The sequence below is a fragment of the Sciurus carolinensis genome, chromosome 16 (genome assembly GCF_902686445.1).
Source record: "Sciurus carolinensis chromosome 16, mSciCar1.2, whole genome shotgun sequence".
In the NCBI taxonomy this organism is placed as follows: domain Eukaryota; kingdom Metazoa; phylum Chordata; class Mammalia; order Rodentia; family Sciuridae; genus Sciurus; species Sciurus carolinensis.
Genome location: NC_062228.1, coordinates 39,709,066 through 39,730,931, shown reverse-complemented (window position 1 = coordinate 39,730,931; position 21,866 = coordinate 39,709,066). Strand labels below are relative to the sequence as shown.

Sequence of the window (21,866 nt, the reverse complement as noted above, 5' to 3'; positions counted from 1 at the left end):
TGAATGAGTTGGATGGATGGGTGGATGGATGAATGGATGGATGGATGGATGAATGGATGGATATGTGGGTGGGTGAATGGATGGGTTGGTGCTTAGATGAATCAATGAGTGGGTGGGTGGATGAATGAGTGGATGAATGCACACATGTGTAGATAGATAGATAGGTAGATGGGTTGGGTGAATCAGTTGCTTCCTCTTTCGTATAAATCTTAATTCCTCTTTCACGTAAGCCATCCATCCACCTTCTTTCTGGATATAGCTATTAAGGTATTATGGAGACAAGCCAGGAACTCCCGGCTGCCCCAAACTTCCTCCGCTCATTGCCCAGTACTCAGCTGAGGCTTCCCTGGGTTTTGAGATCACTGAGTGTGTAGGCCAGCAAGAGTTCCTCTAGGTCTCATTCACTGCCTCATTGGAGACCATGAGCAACCTCATGACCATCACTTTGTCATGTTCCAGTCCTAAAGATGTATAAGCACAGAGCCATCAGTAAAACTGACCCCTGTTCATGTGCACAGTTTGAAAAAGCCAAGCCCGTGCCCTCTTCCTGACAGCTTACTCAACGCCTATTGTGCCAAGGAGAAAATTTGTTCTTTGGATGAAGTTATCCCAATTTATTGGGTTCATTGTGTATTAGGATTTACTCTATGTGTTTTGTGGAGTAAAAAGAAAAAAGGATGTAGGGAAGGAGTTTAGAGCTTGGATTCTTTAATCCAGAGGGATGGAGAACTTGAAAATACATTGATCTCAGAAGAGGAATGGGGCTATGGCACTCATAGCAAGCTTTACTTTTGTCACTGCTCTTGCCAGAACTTCTGACACCAGGAACCTTGCTTCAGATGATGGATCATCACTGGGCTATCTGGCAGGTGTCAACCCAAACCTTCCCTCACTGCCAGGCTACCTGCATTATGGCGTTGCCTTGTCAGCTCCACAGTGGATTGGGGTGACTTCAACAATGAAGCCCTCCTGTGGGACCCAGGGCATGAGTTCAGACACCCAGAGAGCTGGCTGTGGTGAACTTCCACTACTGATCAGGTGCCCAATTGGTTGGTATGTGCTTGAAGCCGAGGACAAAGGTGACTCAGCTGGTTCCTGCACTGAGTATTTAGTTACTATGTCTTATTTGAAGAACTGTCCAAGGCAGTTGCTTTTGTGGTGTGTGTCCTTATTTTTCTTCACACAGGGTTGGCACCTGAACTGCAGCAGAGCCACCATCCAGAGCATTCTGAGGAGAGTCACTTAGGGATGGGGAAGCTGCCTCTCCTTTCTGATCTTGGTGGGCCTACCCACGTTCAGGCCTCCTCTTTTCCTGAGCTGCTCTGGTTAGTGGCTTCTGAGATGGTAGAAGAGGACTCTCACAGCAACATGAATCCCAAGGAAAAGACACAAGGCAGTGTCTTTCTTAATCCAGTGGTGGGAGCCCCAGGCGTGGCTTCTAAGGCTCCTGGCCTCTTGTTTTCTGCCACACCTGGAGGGACAGGACTTGCTCTGAATGCTGAGTCTCCATAACAGGCTGGGGTTCCCAACAATGGGGCGGGTGTCCTTCAGAGGCTTGCTGTCATCAGTCCCCTAACAAGCAGCATCAGCCTGTTGTGGCCTTAACAACCACTGGGCACCCTGGCTCTGCCAAAGAGTAATGTGGCCTTCTTCACACTGACTTCATTCACCCATCAGCTAATGCCATGCTTTTCTTGGCATGAAAGCCTCGCAGCTTTATTAGCACAGTGATACCCAACTGAACAAGCATTCATCTCGCACATTACATCAAATTAACGTGTACAAAATTAATATTCCTGACCTTGCTAGTGGGAAGAACAATCAATCTAGAGGAGGTTGTCATCCTAACGCGGCCAGCCTTCTGGAGAAGTCCTGACCATTATAGCTTCAGCCACGTGTCCTTCCCTGCAGAGCCACACCATGCCCTTCCCCAGCAGCCCCTCTGCTCTGCTTTCAGGCCTTTGGATACTCTCCCGTTTTCCAGGGAGGCCCATGCCGAGCAAGACTGCTTGGAAGGTCACTAGTACCATCTAAGAAGACCATTCATTCCCTCTTTGTCCCCTAGAGGCTGTAACCTCCATCATCTGAGACAGTTTGGGAGATGTCTTTATGTGACTCCAGGTGGCTAGGTGAATGGATAGAGACTTGTATTTTTTGCTGCACTGAACTGCTGGTACCAGGCATAAACTCTCCTTCTCCAGAACCTTTTTTCTCTCTCTCTCTCTGGTTCCTATTTAATAGCCCGAGAGAGGTGCAGCATGTAATCTGATGCCCATGGTGCTAGTTTGGCCTGTTAGTTAGGGCTGCTGCCACTACTTCAGCCACTGCTTCAGCCATTGCCTCAGTCTTGGCACAGAAAGGGGGTCCTACTGTAGCACTGCTGCTTTGAGCCCTCCCCCTGTGAGCAGCCGGGAGGATGTCACTCTGTCTTGCTTTTCCTCTTGCCAAGGACCGCTGAGTGCCAGGGTGCTGGGACTGCCCACAGGGTGTGAATGTGTTGAGTCAGTGCTGACCCAGCTCTGAGCACCCTCTCTGGACCCCTCACACCTCCAAGGCTCCTGGCCAGGTCTGGAGCAGTGGATGGCTACCTCGAGTAGCCCATACTGTGGGACCTCTGGACATCTAGGGAGAACTCTAGGCCCCAAGTCAGGTTGCAGCAGACACAGCAGAGGCACTGAATGGCCTCCCTGAGAAGGATCACAATGAGGTGTGCAGCATGCTTCTGCAGTAGAGCCCTGCTTAAAAATGACCCGGAGGATGGTGTAGCAGCAAAAATTCTATGTCAAATGGGTCAGCTCATCTGGATTTTTCTAGGTATATTTAGAAAAAGGTGAGATTTAGGTGAAATTTTCAGGGATCTTTGACTCTTTTTCCCCACACGGAAGAAGGTGATCAGGGCACAAGCTAACCTGGCTGGAGGCTGGGGCTGTAGGGACACAGGCAGCCACTGGGTCTGGGTGTCTGAGTTGGCCTCTCCAGCAGACACCTGGCTCTGACCCCAGACCTGCGGAAACTCTTGGGTCAGATCTAACCAGTGGAACTGTGGATGGAGCCAGGTTTGTTCCCAGTCCTTACCTGCTTCCTCCCTAGAAGTCCTGAGGACAGGGCTGGGGCCGGTGGAGCAGCAGGTGTGCAGGGTCAGGAATACTGATTCTGTATGTGTTCATCTCACATTGGTCTTCCCTCCTCTGCTGCTGCCTTTCAGTACCCTTTGATTTCCTCCCTTCTTTTCCTTCCTATCAGGCTTTCTTCCTTTTCCACAGGCCTCATCTTAAGGCTGCAAGAAGGAGGGAGCACAGGGTTCACCCCTGCAGGGCCTTCCCCGTGAGGCGGTGAGGTCAGCATGGAGCATCTGGGAGATGCCCAGTAGAGGCCTTTCAGGGGGCCAGGGCAGCCACTGGACTCTGCCTCCTGGGTGCTGGACGGTGGCTGGGCCCCTGTGCTGTTGGTGCACCTCTAATTGAAAAGTCCCTCCAGTGTGGAAATTGTTCAGGAATACCTGGGAGGTAGGCGTGGTCAGTATGCCACCCTCCCTCTCTCCAGTTCATGGGAGAAGAAATGGAGGCTCAGGTACCTGAATCCAGTCATCACAGCCACGTGACCAGCGGGGGGCACAGCAGAAACTATGAGCCAGGACTTACTGTTCATGACCCTGCACAGTTTCACAGGAGACAATGCAGTGCAGAAATACCAGCAGCAGAGGCAGGTCCTCTGCAGGGTCCAGGCTGCTGCTCTCTTGGATGGCTGTCCCTGGCGGCAGGCCACTATGGCTTCCCCTCTGCTCTTGCACTGATTTCTTGGGAGTCTGCCTCGCTGTGGGCCCAGGTGCTAGGGGTGCAGGCAGTGGCATCAGAAGTGGTTGAGACCCACTGAGGATCTTGACATTTGTCCTTGTTCAGACACATTCTACAGCAATGCAGAGGACTCGGGCCCTCAGTGGGACCTTAGGCCTTGGGTTTGAATCTGATTGATGATACAGGAGGAATAGACCCGGCCAGGAGGGGATGTCAGGAGAATGGTCTGCAGAGATTGCTGCGCATGATCCCTGGAGAGCCAGGTCAGGGAATCCTAATCACAGACCCTGTAGAGTTCTTCCCAGTCTGTCCAATTTGTGGCCTGTCCCTGGCATCTTCTGGACAGTTCCATTTCTCCAGTGTGATCAAGCATGTTTGAGGGCTTGACAGGAGCTCCTGGAGGTTTGCTGAGGCCAGGGTGGGCTCCCCTGGCCATACTACATCCCAGGACGTCCTCTTGGCTCAGATCATCTCTGAGGCAGCAGGGTTGTCTCCAAACTGCTTCCTGCTCACCGTGTCCACCAGCGCTGGCTGAGTGGTAACTTCCCCCTTGACCATCCCCTCAGCTGATTAAATCACTTTTTAAAAAAGAAAAAAAAAATCACTGTGTCATTTGACAATCTGGGTACAAGGGAGGTAGAGGAAAGGCCTGGAGTCTCCAGTCCTAGAAGTGACCCATAGCAGCTCTCCCGAGACCTCTTCCCTGGCCACTTTTGGTGTTGCCCTCATGGCCGCCTCTCCAAGTCCGCCTCTCCAGGCCCTCTTCTTTTACAGTCCTTTCCTCTTATACAGTCTCTTTCATTCTTGTCTCCTTTTTCTTTCTGCTCACCTCCCACCCCACCATTCCTAAAGGATTCTTTCTGGTCTTTCGTTTTCTCTTCGTCCTCTCTGCTGCAGTCCCTCTGCCCCTCCTCGTCCTTGTCAATCTGCTGGACAGGTGCAGGACACCTCACCACCTCCAGCCCCACTTTTGATTCCTGGTTTTCCTCCTTCCCTCCCTCTAGCCCCTGCCTCTCCCTCCATTGCAGCTAGGGCCCCCTTGTGGCAGGGAGCATGGTCACACCTTCCTAGGAGCGCACTCTCCCGGGCCATCTTTCCTAAGCAGACGGGGAAAGTGCAAATGTGGGGAGCTGGAGCCACCAGTGCACCTTCCCGGGAGTTCTCAGCACTTGAAAAGAGTGGGTTAGAACTTCAGAGCCTTCATTTTAGTCCAGAAAATGCCAATGCCCACAGGGCAATTCACTTCGAAGTTGCTTCTGGAAGCAGGGCAGAGCCACACCTTCTTTTCCTTTCTTCCCACCCCCAGTGCCCCTTCCCTGCCACCCCACCAGCCCACCTGCAGCCCCATGGCCTGAAAGCACAGAGCCAAGCCTTGGCCTCTTCACCTTTGCAGAGGTTCGTCATAGTGTGATGAAGGCAAGCCCCACTTGTCCTGAAATTAATTCCATTAAGCCCCAGCTTACTCTTTTATATTTATATGAAACATATTAATTTTTTTAACCTAGTGGTTATTTAGTTAATGATGATAATAAATATTAACGAGGGAGCTACTGCCTCCTGACCTTCTGATTGACATAGTGGGTTCTTCACGCCTTAGATACGTCCATCATGCACACATAGTGGTGAGCGTGGGCAGGGCCGAGGGCCCTCCTGGAGGGGCAGACGTGGCCATCACGGGGGTCCACGAAGGCTCTCCCCTGCAACCCGCTCAGCATCAGCGCAGCGCCCACTCCCGTGCTCTTGCTTGATGGGCCCCTCACATTCAGACCCAGGACGCAGGCCTTGGGGTAAAAAAACGAGATCATTTTCTCCACCCCAGGGCCATTCAGAAGGTCAGAGACAACACAGGTGGAAATGGTCCACGCCCAGATGCACATATTAGGCCAGGTCATTGTTTTTTCTCAACACATGACCTTCCCAAGGTGTTGGGAACTTTGGAAGGAGCTCTTGTAAAGTTTGGGAGCTTTTACTGCTCAGGAGCATGCCTTTACCTACAAGTCCCCTTTGACTCTGCTCAGCCAAGTTCTTTAATTGATCCAGTAGTCTGTCCGTGCACTCCCCTCTCCAGATGGACTGCTGTCCTGCACGTGCTCCTCCTGGGCAGGGTGGGGGATGCAGCGATGTACATAGGGAAGCAGGCGCAGCATTTTGGCTTCCATCTGGGGGGAGACTGTCTCCTCAAGGCGACTGGGAAAACTGAGACACAAGTCTCTCCATTCACCCCTCGCTTGCAGGTCTCTGCCTGCTCCTCTGTTTCTTTGCATCTTTTGTGTGGTTTGAATGAGAATCTCCTCCCCTCCCAGTCCAGCTGCCTCCTCCACTAGAGCTGGCGGCAAAGCTCTCAGTCTTATTTGTGAAAGAGAAAAGGGGCACGACATGGTATGCATTCTTTTTTTTTTTATTTTATTTATTTATTTTTGGCACTGAGGATTGAACCCAGAGGTACTTAACCACTGAGCCACATCCCCAGCCCTTTTTATTTTTTATTTTGAGACAGAGTTGCGGAGGCTGGCGTTGAACTTGCAATCCTCCTGCCTCAGCCTCCTGAGTCACTGAGATTACAGACAAGTGCCACTGCACCTGGCAACAGTGCATCCCATACACACACACACACACACACACAAACACACACACACAAACACACACACACACACACACACACATTTTATTTTTTTTGACTTGTTCTAATTAGTTATACCTGACAATAGTATGCATTTATGCATTTTCATTCTTGAACATGAGGTGTTTGGGTGTGGGCATAGCCCGGGGTGACTCCAGATGCAAGGAGACCACCAGCTTGGGTGCTTTCTCCCTTCTTCCTCAGCAGTGGGTTCTGCATCCCGTCCATCTCAAAGACCCTTCCTCATGAAGTAGCACTTCCGAAAATGCCAGTCCCACTCAGACAACAGAACCCAGGAAGGACTTTGCATTACACCCCATCTGTGTAATTTACATTACATCTCTGTGCTGGAGTTTGGGTCCATCTGAGATGCTAGGCAACTACGTAGGTTTGAAGAAGTCATTTGTGATGTTCCTTCATTCTTTCAGTTTGTGGATCTTTGTCGAGTGGTCATTGTGGTTTGGAAATGGTTTGAGTGTATCCCCCCAGGGTTCCTATGTTGGAGCTTGATCCTTGATGTGAGATGCAAAGGGCTGGGGCCTTTAAAAGGTAAGGCTAATGGGAGATCCTTAGGGCACTGCCCTTGGAAGGAATTGAGGCAGTTCCTGCAGGACCCTCGGTTAGTTCTAGGGAGAGTGAGTTGTTATAAGAGCAAGCCTGACCACTGAATTGCTCTCTGGTTTCCTGCTCTGAGATGTGGTCTTTTGCTTCCACGTGCACTTCTGACATCTGCCATGGGGCCCTTGCCAGAGCCAGTGGCACGCTGTTTGGATTTTCAGCTTCCAAAACTGTGAGTTAAATAAACCTTTTCTTTATAAAGTTGACCTGCCTCAGGTATTTTGTTAAGTAACAGCAAATGGACTAATCCAGCCAGATGTAGCAGATATATGGGGCATGGAGCATGGGTTGTAGGGGACTGATCTGACCACACAGAGCTGACAGTTTGTTAGAACATCTGGAACATCTGACTATAGACCAGTGATTTCATTTGGCATGCTTAGTAACATGAACAGGAAGGGTGCTAATGGCACAGAAGCTAGAGTCAGAGAAGCCCTCTCCCCAGAAGTGGCCTGGAGAGGGGCAGGTGCCTCATTTTCCACTTCTTTGCATCTGCCTCAGGGTTTCCAGCATGGGAGGCAGAATGGAAAGTAAGGAGCGAGAAGTCTTGGCATATTCTAGAAGCTGAGAGGAGCTGAAGAGGAAGCAGAGCCAAATGGTGGAGGACTTGGGGACTACTTTGAGGAATTTGGATTTTCTTCTGAGATCAGTGGCAAGTCACTGAGGGTGTTCCATGAGGGAGTGACAGGACCAGCCAGTTACTTTACAACAAACCCAGTGGCTTCTGTTTGGGGACTCTAGATGGAAGAGACTGGGACGGAGTCAGGGAGTTTGTTGAGGAGGGTTTGAGAAAGGCTGGTGGCTGGTCCAGACCCGGAGTGGGGCAGAGAGCAGGGGCAGAGAGCAGGGGCAGATTCTGTTACGAAGGTGGTTAGCAACACGTCTCTGCTGGAGTGACCTCCAGCTAACCTCTTTTCAAATGAGACAGCCAGTGTCTTGCTTGCCTACTATGTGCAAGGCGAGGATGCAAGGTCCTTGTCCTTAGGGGATTTAAGGAAGAATATACAGAAAGTTAAAGAGCAGCAGGGGACTGAGATGGCTGCAGGAGGACAGTGGCGCTTCCCAAGGCTGTGCACAGTCCTTGTGAGGCGCAGTTGGCGGGTGGTGCCTGCCGCTGGAGCACTGGGGACCCTGGTCGCTGGGGCCCTGTTCTCATCAGGCCCCTCCTTTAGTTGACTCTCCACTGCCCACACAGACAGTGGGTGCAGACACCCAGTCTCCTGTCCCTCTTCACCTGATTCAGGGCATTAACTGTGTCTCAGAGTCCAGAAATCTTCCCTCTGTCCGTCCGGGTCTTTGCAAGTTAAGTAGATGACCTGATAGCTGTGTTTGGGAGGAGCTGGTGTTTGTGGACAGTGACCCAGAGAACTTAAGCTTATTTTTGGTTCTTCACCCTTTTCTCCACAAAGCCATATGGTTGTGGAAGTGCAGAGGTGGGGCGGACTCCTGGATCCTTACTCCAGGGCCCAGTGTTGTGCGGATAGGGAAACGGAGGCCCAGAGAAAGAAAACCATGGCTTGTTCAGAGGCTGGCGACCTACCTGGCCCCTGTGGTACTCAGGAAGTAGTTGTGGTTCAGATGAATATGTCCCATCCCTTCCCCTCTGCTGTCTTTCTGGGCCCATTTACACTTAGCATGTCTGAGATTCTCAGAGGAGTGCAGTTATTGCAGACCTAGCAGAAGGATTGGTACTCTGCCCTCCGTTTTCCTGTGGAGGGAGGAACCTGTGGAATCTGTCTAACCATTGGGTCTGAAAAGAACCCAGCCTTTGAACAGGTAGTGAGGCTCCCATCTTGACAGCGTGCCAGTGCACTTGGTAGGAACCTCAGAAACCACGACAGGGCCATGCTGGGGTGCAGGGTGAGGCCAGGTCTCCCCAGGATCCAGGCCTTCTTGGCACTGGAGCCTTTTAATTTCCCTCAGTTGGATTTTATTCCCACCAGGGAGGTTGGCCTTACTTTTCTTTCAATATTAATTTCCTCCTCAGCCATCAGACGGATGACATTCTGATACTGCTGTGCAATTTCCAAAGCTTACTGGAGGATGTTGGGGGCCAGCCTGGGGCAGGAGCTGGTCACATCAATGATGGAGCATACAGAGGGGTGCACCAGACAGCCTGCTGGTCACCCAGAGCAGTGTTGATGCTTCATAGCAGGGGAGGGGTCAGCCGGGGAGGCTCTGGGGAGCCACACTGCTCCTGAGTGGGAGATGGGCAGCAAAACTACTAGCTTTTGCCTCTCAGCTGGTAGCCTTCTTGCCGTGGTGGGCTTTGGTGTCCACTATTGACTTGTCCTTACCTGGTGTCCTCCTGGAGAGGCTACTGGGGCTGTTGCTCTCCTAGATTTAATTCTATGTATAGAAGGTAAAAAATGGGAGCCAAATGCCCAAGTTGTGGGACTTGAGCTTTATACTGTGACTGGGAACGTGTCCAGGACAGAAGGGCTTTGGTATCTATTCCTGTCTGCTCAGGGCTGGGTTTCCCTGGGTCTCAGTGGCAAGGACACAGGCTATGTGGTTTCCTATTCCTCTCCCAAGCTGGGCATTCACTATAGAGCACCTTCCTCAATAGAAGCACCATGCGTGAGCCCACCTGGTGGTCTTCTGCAGATTGGGGGCTGCCTCCAGTCCACCCTGTTATAGCTGTCCTCAGCGAGGATTCTAAGAGAGGTTCCAGACCTGTCTAGATGCCCTGACCTGGGTCATGCTGTGTGTCCCTCAGCTAGGGTGACTATTTGCCCAGGATGCAGGACTTTCAGTGCTAAAGCCAGGACAGGTCCAAGCCAATTGGGACACTTGGTCTCTTTACCCTGGCTGCCCTCCCTCCAGGCCTGCCATCTGTTGGAGTTTGTGAGTCCAGATTTCTAAAAGGTGCTGCAAGTTGAGGAAGGCTGCAGGGAAGATTGAGATGTCTTCTTTTATTTTCCTTTTCCTGTTCTGTTTTCAGCACACATATTCATATTCTTCCTTGTGGCCAGCAGATGAGCCTGCCTTGGCCTGCGCTGTGTTTCCCTGTGCATTTTGGCTCTGGCCCTAGGAGAAGAGCTTTAGCTGTTTTAAGTTGTCATCTCTAAGTGCTTGGCCCCAGACTAAGGTTCACCCCGGCACCTCACACCTCAGCTGACCAGAGCAGGGATCTTTCTTCTGGGGATTTCTAAAGGACATCCCATGGCCCAGGATCAAGACCGGTGCTTTAGAGATTGTGTGTGAGCAAATGCATCCCCATCCCCACAGCTGGTGTGAGTATCTGGGAAGGATTCCTGTCCAAGTTCACATCACATCATTGTTAAGATGATGTTTCAGCTTAGAAATCTTGGTAACCAAAGAGGGGACCTAGGGACAAAAGCATCACAACTGAACAGAAAGGAATGGCCAGGGGAAAATATTTATTTGACTTCAAGGGAATCAATTCACTGTCTTTTGGTTTTTGTTTTACTTATTTTTTTTTCTGTGGAATTCACCTGGGGCAAATCTTTAAAATTCCCAAATTCTACAACCAAAACTTCTCTTCCTTTTCTAAGAACTTTTATTATGTTTTTAGTCTGCCTTACAGTTAGCAACACAGCATTCCAGACACCCAGCACCCTTGCTCTCTGGAATTTTGAGGCAAACTGGTACTTAGGAACTGAGAGGAAAAAGTCACTTTCTGCCTTTCTCCTTTGGCTTGAAATTGTTGTGCAGGGCTGGCCACACCTGAGAGTTTGTAGGCCCACCAGGTGTAGCACACAGGACAAGGTGATTCAGTCAGGAGAAACCCGAGTCACTGAATGCAAGGGGGAAAGGTAAAAATCTACTCTGTCCTCAACACAAATGTTGTCAGGGCCCTATGTCTCTGGATGTGCCCCTTCTAGAATCCGCAGCTGCTGGGCCCGCCCTCCACCTGCTGGGGAGTGCGTGCCGGATTTACGTCCCTGGTTACATTGCCTCCAGAAAGACAGGATCCCTGTTGGATGCCCATGAAGCTTATGCTGAGTAAATATTGACAAAGTAGTCTAAAGAGCAAACACTTTGACATTTGTAAGGTCCACTGGAAGGTCTTGTATATATTTATACAGCAGGAATGAGCACCGCATACCAATTTTCCTGAACTTGTTCTGACATAATTCTGCATGGATGTGTGTGTGTCCAGGTGGCTGAGAAGGGCTGAATATCCACGTGGGAAGCAGGGCCAGGGCTGGGTGGTAGGAGATCCTCATCTTCCCTCTCAACCGCAGCAAACCAGCACCCATCCCTGAGAGGCAACTCACCCTGAGCTTTTAGGAGACCTGCTTTTCCAGCAGGAAGGAAAAAAAAAGAAGCCATAAAACCTTGTTTTTAATTTATTGCAATTGATGTACTTTCTTTTTACTTCGTAAAAATTTTATTGATGTTTTTGTACTTTATATTTATTAAAGATTGAGCCTCAAAAATGTAATGAGTAAAAAATGGTTGCTTAATTTAAATTGTGAATCTGTCTGTTAAGAAATGCATTAGGGGTAGGAGAAGCATAAGACATATTAATTGACAGACAGGAACTGCTGTCTCTGAGGTTGATACAAGTAATTTATTACTTTAGAAATGAATGCCACCTCCAGAATGTGCTTCATTAATTTCAAATTTAGTTTTAATTTCAAGCTGTTGCCCCTTGAGAAGAATAAGGTGGCAAATTATGTTTGAAGAGCAGATTTTTTTTTTTTTTGCTCCAAAGAAACACCACATTTTAACTATTGAGTTTTGCAAATAATGGTGCCCATCTAGTTTGCTGCTTTCTCCTGAGAACCAAGAACATAATCTAGGTATGAGCAACACTTACTAATGTGTTTTTCCCTTTCTCTCCTTCTCCTTCCCCCTCTTCTTTCCATCCTGCCTGTCCTTCGCTCACACCTGTTATCCTGGCAGCCTATGTTTCCGACGAGTTAAAGGCAGCTGCCCTGGTAGACGAGGATATAGACCCAGAAGAGCACACGGCAGATGGAGAACCCTCGGCCAAGTACATGTGCTCCGAGAAGGAGCTCACCAAGACCTGCCCCAGCTACCAGAACTCCCCGGCGGCTGAGTTTTCCAGTCACGAGATGGACAGCGAGTCACACATCAGTGAGACCAGTGACCGCATGGCTGACTTTGAAAGCGGCTCCATCAAGAATGAAGAGGAGACCAAGGAAGTCACGGTGCCTCTGGAGGACACGACCGTGTCGGATAGCCTGGAGCAGATGAAGGCCGTGTATAACAACTTCCTCTCCAACTCCTACTGGTCCAACCTCAACCTCAACCTGCACCAGCCCTCCTCGGAGAAGAACAACGGCAGCGGCAGCAGCAGCAGCAGCAGCAGTAGCAGCAGCAGCTGCGGCAGTGGGAGCTTCGACTGGCACCAGAGTGCCATGGCCAAGACCCTGCAGCAGGTGTCCCAGAGCCGCATGCTGCCGGAGCCCAGCCTCTTCAGCACGGTGCAGCTGTACCGGCAGAGCAGCAAGCTCTATGGCTCCATCTTCACAGGGGCCAGCAAGTTCCGCTGCAAAGATTGCAGCGCCGCCTACGACACCCTGGTGGAGCTGACGGTGCACATGAACGAGACGGGGCACTACCGCGACGACAACCACGAGACCGACAACAACAACCCGAAGCGCTGGTCCAAGCCTCGCAAACGCTCCTTGCTGGAGATGGAAGGGAAGGAAGATGCCCAGAAGGTGTTGAAGTGCATGTACTGTGGCCACTCCTTTGAGTCCCTCCAGGACTTGAGCGTCCACATGATCAAAACAAAACACTACCAAAAAGTGCCTCTGAAGGAACCCGTCACTCCTGTTGCAGCCAAAATCATTCCCGCTGCTCGGAAGAAAGCTTCGCTGGAGCTGGAGCTGCCCAGCTCCCCGGATTCCACAGGTGGAACCCCCAAAGCTACCATGTCGGACACCAATGATGCGCTTCAGAAGAACTCCAACCCCTACATCACGCCAAATAACCGGTACGGCCACCAGAACGGGGCCAGCTACGCTTGGCACTTTGAGGCCCGCAAGTCCCAGATCCTGAAGTGCATGGAGTGCGGCAGCTCCCATGACACGCTGCAGGAGCTCACGGCTCACATGATGGTTACTGGCCACTTCATCAAGGTCACTAACTCGGCCATGAAGAAGGGGAAGCCCATCATGGAGACGCCCGTCACGCCCACCATCACGACCCTGCTGGATGAGAAGGTACAGTCCGTGCCCCTGGCGGCCACCACTTTCACGTCCCCCTCCAATACTCCTGCTAGTGTCTCCCCGAAGTTGAATGTGGAGGTCAAGAAGGAAATGGACAAGGAGAAGACAGTCCCTGACGAGAAACCCAAGGAAAAGGAAAAGCCTGGCGAGGAAGAAGAAAAGTACGACATCTCCTCCAAGTACCATTATTTGACTGAAAATGACTTAGAAGAGAGTCCCAAAGGGGGTTTAGATATCCTCAAATCCCTAGAAAACACGGTGACATCTGCAATCAACAAGGCCCAGAATGGCACTCCCAGCTGGGGCGGCTACCCCAGCATCCACGCCGCCTACCAGCTCCCCAACATGATGAAGTTGTCTCTGGGCTCATCGGGGAAAAGCACACCCCTGAAACCCATGTTCGGCAACAGCGAGATGGTGTCTCCCACCAAAACCCAGACTCTGGTCTCTCCGCCCTGCAGCCAGACTTCCCCGATGCCCAAGACAAACTTCCATGCCATGGAGGAGCTGGTGAAAAAAGTCACTGAGAAAGTTGCCAAAGTCGAGGAGAAAATGAAGGAACCCGAGGGCAAGCTCTCTCCGCCCAAGCGGGCCACCCCCTCCCCGTGCAGCAGTGAACTCAGCGAGCCCATCAAGATGGAGGCTTCCAGTGACGGGGGCTTCAAAAGCCAGGAGAACAGCCCCAGTCCCCCGCGGGACGGGTGCAAGGAGGGGAGCCCCGCGGCAGAGCCGGTGGAGAACGGCAAGGAACTGGTGAAGCCCCTGAGCAGCAGCCTGAGCGGCAGCACGGCCATCATCACTGACCACCCACCCGAACAACCCTTCGTCAACCCTCTGAGCGCCTTGCAGTCGGTCATGAACATCCACCTGGGCAAGGCTGCCAAGCCCTCTCTGCCAGCGCTGGACCCCATGAGCATGCTTTTCAAGATGAGCAATAGCCTGGCTGAGAAGGCGGCCGTGGCCACCCCACCGCCCCTACAGGCCAAGAAGGCAGACCACCTCGACCGCTATTTCTACCACGTCAACAACGACCAGCCCATAGACTTGACAAAAGGGAAGAGTGACAAAGGCTGCTCTTTGGGTTCAGTGCTTTTGTCCCCCACGTCCACATCCCCGGCAACCTCCTCATCCACGGTGACAACGGCAAAGACATCTGCCGTCGTATCATTCATGTCAAACTCGCCGCTACGCGAGAATGCCTTGTCAGATATATCCGATATGCTGAAGAACTTGACAGAGAGCCACACGTCAAAATCCTCCACTCCTTCCAGCATCTCTGAGAAGTCTGACATTGACGGGGCCACTCTGGAGGAGGCCGAGGAGTCGACGCCTGCGCAGAAGAGGAAGGGCCGCCAGTCAAACTGGAACCCCCAGCACCTGCTGATCCTCCAGGCCCAGTTTGCCGCCAGCCTCCGGCAGACCTCCGAAGGGAAGTACATCATGTCAGACCTGAGCCCCCAGGAGCGCATGCACATCTCAAGATTCACGGGGCTGTCCATGACCACCATCAGCCACTGGCTGGCCAATGTGAAATACCAGCTTCGGAGGACAGGTGGAACAAAGTTCCTCAAAAACTTGGACACTGGCCACCCCGTGTTCTTTTGTAATGACTGTGCGTCACAAATCAGGACTCCTTCCACATACATCAGCCACCTAGAGTCACATCTGGGCTTCCGGCTACGGGACTTATCCAAACTGTCCACTGAACAGATTAACAATCAAATAGCACAAACCAAGTCACCATCAGAAAAATTGGTGACGTCCTCCCCGGAGGAGGACCTGGGGACCTCCTATCAGTGCAAACTTTGCAATCGGACCTTTGCGAGCAAGCATGCCGTTAAGCTTCACCTTAGCAAAACACATGGGAAATCGCCCGAAGACCATCTTCTGTATGTCTCTGAGTTGGAGAAGCAGTAGCGTTTGCTTCTGATGGAAATGACTGCAGTTTGCTTTGAGGGAAACTGTTGAAGGCACCTTAAGGCCCCTCTGTCTTGTTCTTGGCACATGTTCTTATGTTAACTGCAGAGGATCACTCTGGGCTGGACTGTTTTGTATAACTGTACAGTGTTTAATAGAGGTGCATAATCAGCTGTTGTTACTGGTAAAATATGAAGGTTAAAATGCAGTGGTAAGTGTTTGGAACTTTGTGTAAATGGGATTTAGTTGTGAGCATCCCCCGATGCTTCAAGCTGCATGCATTAACAGACAGTTTAATTAAGCATTTATAACGAAATCAGGCACACTTTTTCCGTGAGACTCGAGTGTGCTGGTATTTCTCACCCTTTCATCTTTAGCCCTCTGAGTACTTTGAAGCACTTTTGCATTAATTTGATTAAAAAATAAAATAAAATAATAATAATGTATGAAGCTCTGTTTTTTAAACTCCTTACCAGCTTAGTTATAATTAATAATATGAACCTCCATTTATGCAGGTCTGCAGGGGTATAACACGCCTTGAAATTTAAAAGAATATTATTTTCACATTGAAACATAGATGTATATATTGTATAGATTTCAGACTCTTATGAAAAAAATGTGATTGTGGGTAAATGACCTTTTTTCTTGCATTTATAGCAACAGTGTTTTATGTACCTGCTATGCTCTGGGCATAAGCCGTGCCTATGTATAGTGTATATTTCTTTTTCTTTTTCTTTTTTAAGGTCTATGGGTTTTGTTTTTTACATGCAAACATTGTAAATTATACAGAAGATACCACAGATAGCATTTATAAAATATACAGAAACATTATCTGAAAGCAAAGTATGATTGTTTGTTTTGCTACCCAGTACATCTATATTGATAGAGGTTCATGTTTAAATTATACATATTTATTAGCATCATATTATCATTTGTTTTGAGCAGTCTGAATAAACGAGGCCAGGAAATCCATCCCTGGCAGGCATCATACTATTTTGCACATGATTTTTAAAGGTATTTATTAGAAAGCAAAGAACGCTCAAAATAAACTCAGTGCTCAAAGGGTTAAGTCTATTTGAAAAGGAAAAAAAAAGAACAAAAAAAAAAAAAAGAACTTGTACTGTATTTCCTAAACATTGATAAAGCCTTTAAAATGTTTGTACTGTAATACTTTGCTTAAGTCATGAGGCATTCTGTGATACAACCTCTTTCACTTATTTATAAGCCCTCTTGGTTGCTATTTCATATTGTAGGATACCTTTTTATTTCAATTGGTAACTTTCTGTTTTGTTCTTCCTAATTATTCTCCCAAGATCCCACACTGCAGCTTTATCTTTAGGCTTATGAAAGGTAACCCGTGGTTACCGGCTCTCCGAGTGATTCTGTTCTTCTCCATTTTTGGCAGTTAATTTGCAGAAGTAACTGACAGCTGACACCATATGAGAACCTATGTATAAAATATTGGCATGTAAACAGCACAGACACCGGAACACACTCTGTGCCCTGTTTTGTTGTTGACAATGAAACACCATTATGTGACTCTTCATATAACCCTTTTTTCTACGGCAGCATTAAAATTGTCTTTTTGCTATAATTTGTGTTGCGTTCACAATTATGTCTGAAATGTGCTACGACTAACGAGCACATTAAAATTAAATTGTATGCGATCTGTTTATGACTGAGTTGGTTGCTGTGTCTGCCAGGTGCTGGCAGTCGGAGGCTGCACGTAAATCAAGGGAGTTTTAGTGAACTTTGGTGTTTGCAGAGCAGCGAGCACTCAGTGGCCGCTTGGATAGAATTTTTCCCCAAGAACAAAAATTTGAAAGGAAGGGGGACATGCAGGTGAGGTCAGAGTCCCTGTGGGAAAGCCATGGTAGACAGCATTGAGTGTCAGAGCTTCCAGTCACCCCAGACCAACCCTCGTGGTCTGTCTCCCTTGTACATGCAGAGCAGTCGGGGCCCTGAGCTGTGCAGGAAGCTGAAGGAGAAGGATCCTTGGAAGATTCTGTGTGGGTTGGTTCCTTCGTGTTGATTTAGGATTTTCAAAGAGCAAAAAGCAGAGCAGAACTGGGCAGTGGGACTTCGGGGTCCCTCCCTGGCTTGCTCTCCTGTGCTAAAGCAAGCAGAGATAACAAGGCGGGGGAAGGGCACGGGAGGAGACTGAACCCATCTAAGGGAGGAGGGGGGGGAAAGCATTTATATGATAATCACAAGCTTTTATTGGCCCCGGCAAATCATGCCAACAAAACGCTGGGAACATCATGTAAAATTGTAAAATACCTTTATTACTATATTCAAACTACTACTGCAGTTACGCAGCATTGTAGCTCCTAACCTAGAATTATACAAATGAGAGATGTGTTACATCCATGTAATACATAAAACACCTCAACTTTAAGAAAAAAATACCCTTTTATTAAAAATTTAAATTAAGCCCTTTCAAAGATGTTCGGCAACACGCCCAGGGCTTTTCGGCTGGTCCCCACCCCTCCTTGTCAAGATGAGTCCAAATGTTCTGTCTACTCTGCTTTCTCTCTGCAATCCATCTCTCTTCTGGTTTTTAGAGAGAACCTCACTGGAGTTTAAAATGAGCTTTTGGCAAATAGTGCCATACCAGCTCTGCTCTCACCTGTGATGCCCCACACACACATGGGCTCTGCTGGAAGGTGGGTGGAAAGAGCTGTTCCCTTGGGTCCAGGGCCTGCCCCATTCCCCAACTTCAACATAGACTGCCCCTGCCCCCAAGCAGTTCTTTCCCCTGCCGGCCCTTACCTGGGAGGAGCTGAGTGACACATGCATTTCCTTGGAGGAGTTGGGGGATCGGTTTCCCCCCAGAACCTGGCTCAGGGGACAGAGACACCCTCCCTCCTGTGCCTTCCCCATCTTCACATCCTGGAGCCCAGATTTCCACTCTTGAATTTTTCACAGGTTAAATATAGCATCGGTTTATTAGAATCCAAAGTCCTGCATCTAACAGATTAAACTGACAACACTTCCATCACCACCAGGGCCCATGTGGCTTGAAGGGAGATGGGATTTGTACGAGTGATGGCGGACCCCCCTTTTTATAGTTTGGGAGAAGGACCCAACACTGCCCATGTCCTCCTCACCCTACTCGCAGGATTATCTTCAGGACTTTTCAATTTAGGGAGAGAAGTGAGGATTGACAACCAAGGTAGGTTAGCCCTGTTCTGCTGCTCCTTTGGCATCTTGGGCTCATAGCCAGGAAAGGACTGCTCATATTAATGGGGACCAGGAATTGATTTTATTTCCAAGAAGACATAGTAACTGGGCAGTTGAAGGTGCCAGGCTTGAATGAAGATCCCCTTGGAATAAGGACAGTCTCCTTAGCATGCAGCCTGGGGGTGGGGCTGGATTGGGGGGTCTCACCCCACTTGCAAAAGCTGGGCTATTTTCTCTCAAAGGCACCAAACCCTTACCTGGCTAAAGAGTGGGCCGCTCTCAGGGAGGGACTTTGACTTGCAGCCCAGCATGGTCCTGATTTCCCTGAGATCAAAGAGAAGAATCTAAAGTCAAATTCCAAGTCTGTTGTCATTGGATTTCATCTTCTGTGACTGGTGTTTAAAGAGCAGGTGAGTGGAGGGAGCACTTGGTTGTCTGAGTCCGGTCTTCAAGGTGTCCAGGGAAGAGGGGGATGTTGCCAGGGGAGGCGGGTTTAATCACAGGTGTGTAGGTGACCCTGACCTCACCCCGCCCAAGCCCAGTCTTGTTGCAGCCCTACTGTATATCTTCCAGCCATCACATTTACGCAGTATCTTAAAATAACATTTGTGATAAATGTGCAATTTAACTAATTTATGGTGCTATGATGTGCTCAGGGCTACATGCAAGATGAAAATCTTAAATGGAGCTTGAACAGCTCACTTCACAACAAGAAATCAATATGCCACATCTTAGCTATTCGCTGCAGTCAACATTTAGCAAAAATATCAGGGATGTATCTTTAAGTTTTAGGCAGCAAGAATTCTATAATTAACCAAAATCTTACGTGTAACTTAGGGTTGGTTATGATGAGGACCCAATCTCCCGGTACCTTTGTTCTATTTTCATTCTGCAAAAGGAAAAATATATACATATACATACATATATATATATATATATATATATATAGAGAGAGAGAGAGAGAGAGAGAGAGAGAGAGAGAGGAGAGAGAGAGAGAGAGAGGGGAGAGAGAGAGAGAGAGAGGAGAGAGAGAGAGAGAGAGAGAGAGAGAGGAGAGAGAGAGAGAACCAGGCCAAACTGCACTTCTGTCTTCTGTTCAGGGTGCCCTGCGCTCAGAAGGAAGTGGAGGTGGTGTATCCTGGGAGGCTGCCCAGGCCTCTGTGTCCCCAGAAGGATTTACGCCCCTGTAGCTAGGTGGACTTCACTGTCCCCAACCCCTGACTCTACAGTTCCACAACACGGTGACAGAGTATAAAAAGCTCCATCTTGAGAGAGCAGAATTCTGAAGATAGAAACTGAGAGTGGTTAGAGGGACAGGAGCTGATGGAAAGCAAAGCTGCATTGAACAAATCCTGTGCTGAAACTATCATCCCCAGAAATTTCCAAGTCATCTAATACAAAATAAAAAAATAAATGATTTTGTTTTTTTTGCAAAATCATCTGTGTTGTTCGTCTGAAATTGGAAAATTGCGATGGCATTTTATTCTGTTGACTATTTAGCACAAAAATAATACACTTTGTATTATAAGAAGCAATCATAAAAATGAAAACAGCAAACCCCAACACCACTCTTCAATAATAAATACTTTAACTTTAAAATAATAGCTATTATCCTTTTAGCTAATGGAGAAATTACCATTTTTACTCCGCCAGATAGTTATTCTTTGGGTAATAGAAACGCTAACCTTCTTTCTCTCTGGGGATTTATTAGTAAGCACGTGTAATCTTTGGCAAAGGAAACCTGAAAATACATTTCCCTTGGGGCCCCATGCCAGTCGATGCCTTTCAGCCTTCAGCTGACCTCAGAAAACGTGGAAAAGGTACTCAGGCTTCCAGGCAATTCCAGGGTGTGCTGGCCTTTGCAAAATACGCTAGTTAGCTCCAGAAACAATCTCATTCATTTGGGTTAGGTTTTGGCTCTGTCTCTGAGCATGAAGCTACTGAGGAAAAAAGCTCCTCTCTGACAGAACCCCACCTTCCCACGTGCTGTGTGGCAGTCCTGTTGCAGCCGAGGGCTGGATTTCCAGTGTCAGTGCAGAGCAGCGATCAAACACAGGGTTTTGTTTCCAGGGAGGTTGCTTATTTTTTTCTCGCACTCCATCGAGTTTCCGCAAGCCAGAGGGAGATGTTGTATGACTCACAGATGCCATTTTTCTATCCCCAAGGATTTGACAGGAATCACCCCCCATGAGGTTTTTAAGGCAAATGAACTCTGTAATGGGAGGATTTTTTGGTTCCAAAGGCCTTCGGATTTGAGAACACATTCCCTGCCCTGCCAAGACAATAGATGTGCCAGATTGTTGGTTTTTTGCCTGACAGTTCATGATGGCTGGGATAATCCCAGACAACCTAATGGTGACTCAGTCCAGTTACACCTCTGGACTTCAGGAGTGGCTCAGATCAAAGTTAGCCGTTTCCAGGGCTCTGCATTTGGTGTCAGCCCCCGGCCTCTGGTCCAAGAAGCCAGGTGTTTTTGAGATTAAATTCTAATGATAGAAGATCAGAGGAACTGCTTTTCTACCACCTTTGTATAATGTCATGAACTAATATATTCTTAATAAATCATCCCTGATGATAATGATGATAAGCAAGGTGACCTCTTTCTAGAGATTAACATCCACAATTAGCTAACTCAGGAAGTAGGATACATTGTGTTATTTACCATTTGTCCAGTATAGCAGACACCAGCCACGTGTGGCTATTCAAATGTAAATGAAATACAATTAAATAAAATTAAAAGGTTAGTTCTTCAGTTGTGTATGTGTCAAGTGCTAAGCAGTCACATGTGGCCAGCAGCTACTCTTTCTGGCAGCACAGGTATAGAACATCTGATCATGCTAAGTTTGATCGGATGGTGCTGTCTATACCTTTATTTACAAAGCAATTTCCCAAGTAAGAGCTCATGCCTCCGTGATGGAAGTGTGTTTCCGGTCCATGGGAATTTCTAGGAATCCTTATTTTGCCAATATGGGTACAGGCAATATTCTCACATGCTAATATCTCTGATCAAAGCCAAGGACACACATAATTAACCTTGAGCATAAAATTATAAACAGAAGTGCAGGCATCAGTGTATGAAGTTGCTGATCATTCCCCCTGCTGTGGATATTATCTAGACCGCAAACTCCAAAGCCCAAAGATCTGATGGATGTGGCCGTGACCTTGCTCTGCCCTTAGCTGATAATGAATCAGGCAGTCCCTGGGCTGCTCTCTTTGCCCAAGGACTTGGAGATTTGGCTCTGTGGCTGGTGAGGCTCTCAGCCTCTATACATGGTCCTGTGAGTCCCCCACATGGCACCCCTGAAAACCCCACAGGCCTTCACACTCATCTCTTAGCCCTAGGCAGCTGCAGGATGGTCATCCTGTTCTCTTTTAAAAAAAAAAAAATTAAAATATATAAATGGGACTTTTTGAATTTGGGGGGTTGTGTTTTAAAAATTATTGCATTTCAACATTTCACTACCATTTTTTTCCCCCACAGCAGGATTCCAGGGACACATTTATGACCATCGTAATTGTGAGTTAGAGATCTCCCAGGCCAAGTGAAATGAAATTACGAGAAAC

The 21,866-nt window shown here is 48.6% G+C and overlaps 1 protein-coding gene across 7 annotated transcripts in view; it reads left to right on the top strand.

Moving 5' to 3' along the window:
* Tshz3 (teashirt zinc finger homeobox 3) overlaps positions 1–16,240 on the top strand; it is a 70,033-nt gene extending 53,793 nt beyond the window's left edge. For all 7 annotated transcript variants that reach the window (XM_047528508.1, XM_047528510.1, XM_047528509.1 and 4 more), the window contains one exon: positions 11,908–16,240. In XM_047528508.1, coding sequence (XP_047384464.1) covers positions 11,908–15,119 — 3,212 coding nt within the window. In that variant the 3' untranslated portion in view covers positions 15,120–16,240. The remainder of the gene's footprint in view (positions 1–11,907) is intronic.
* Positions 16,241–21,866: the final 5,626 nt, after the last annotated feature.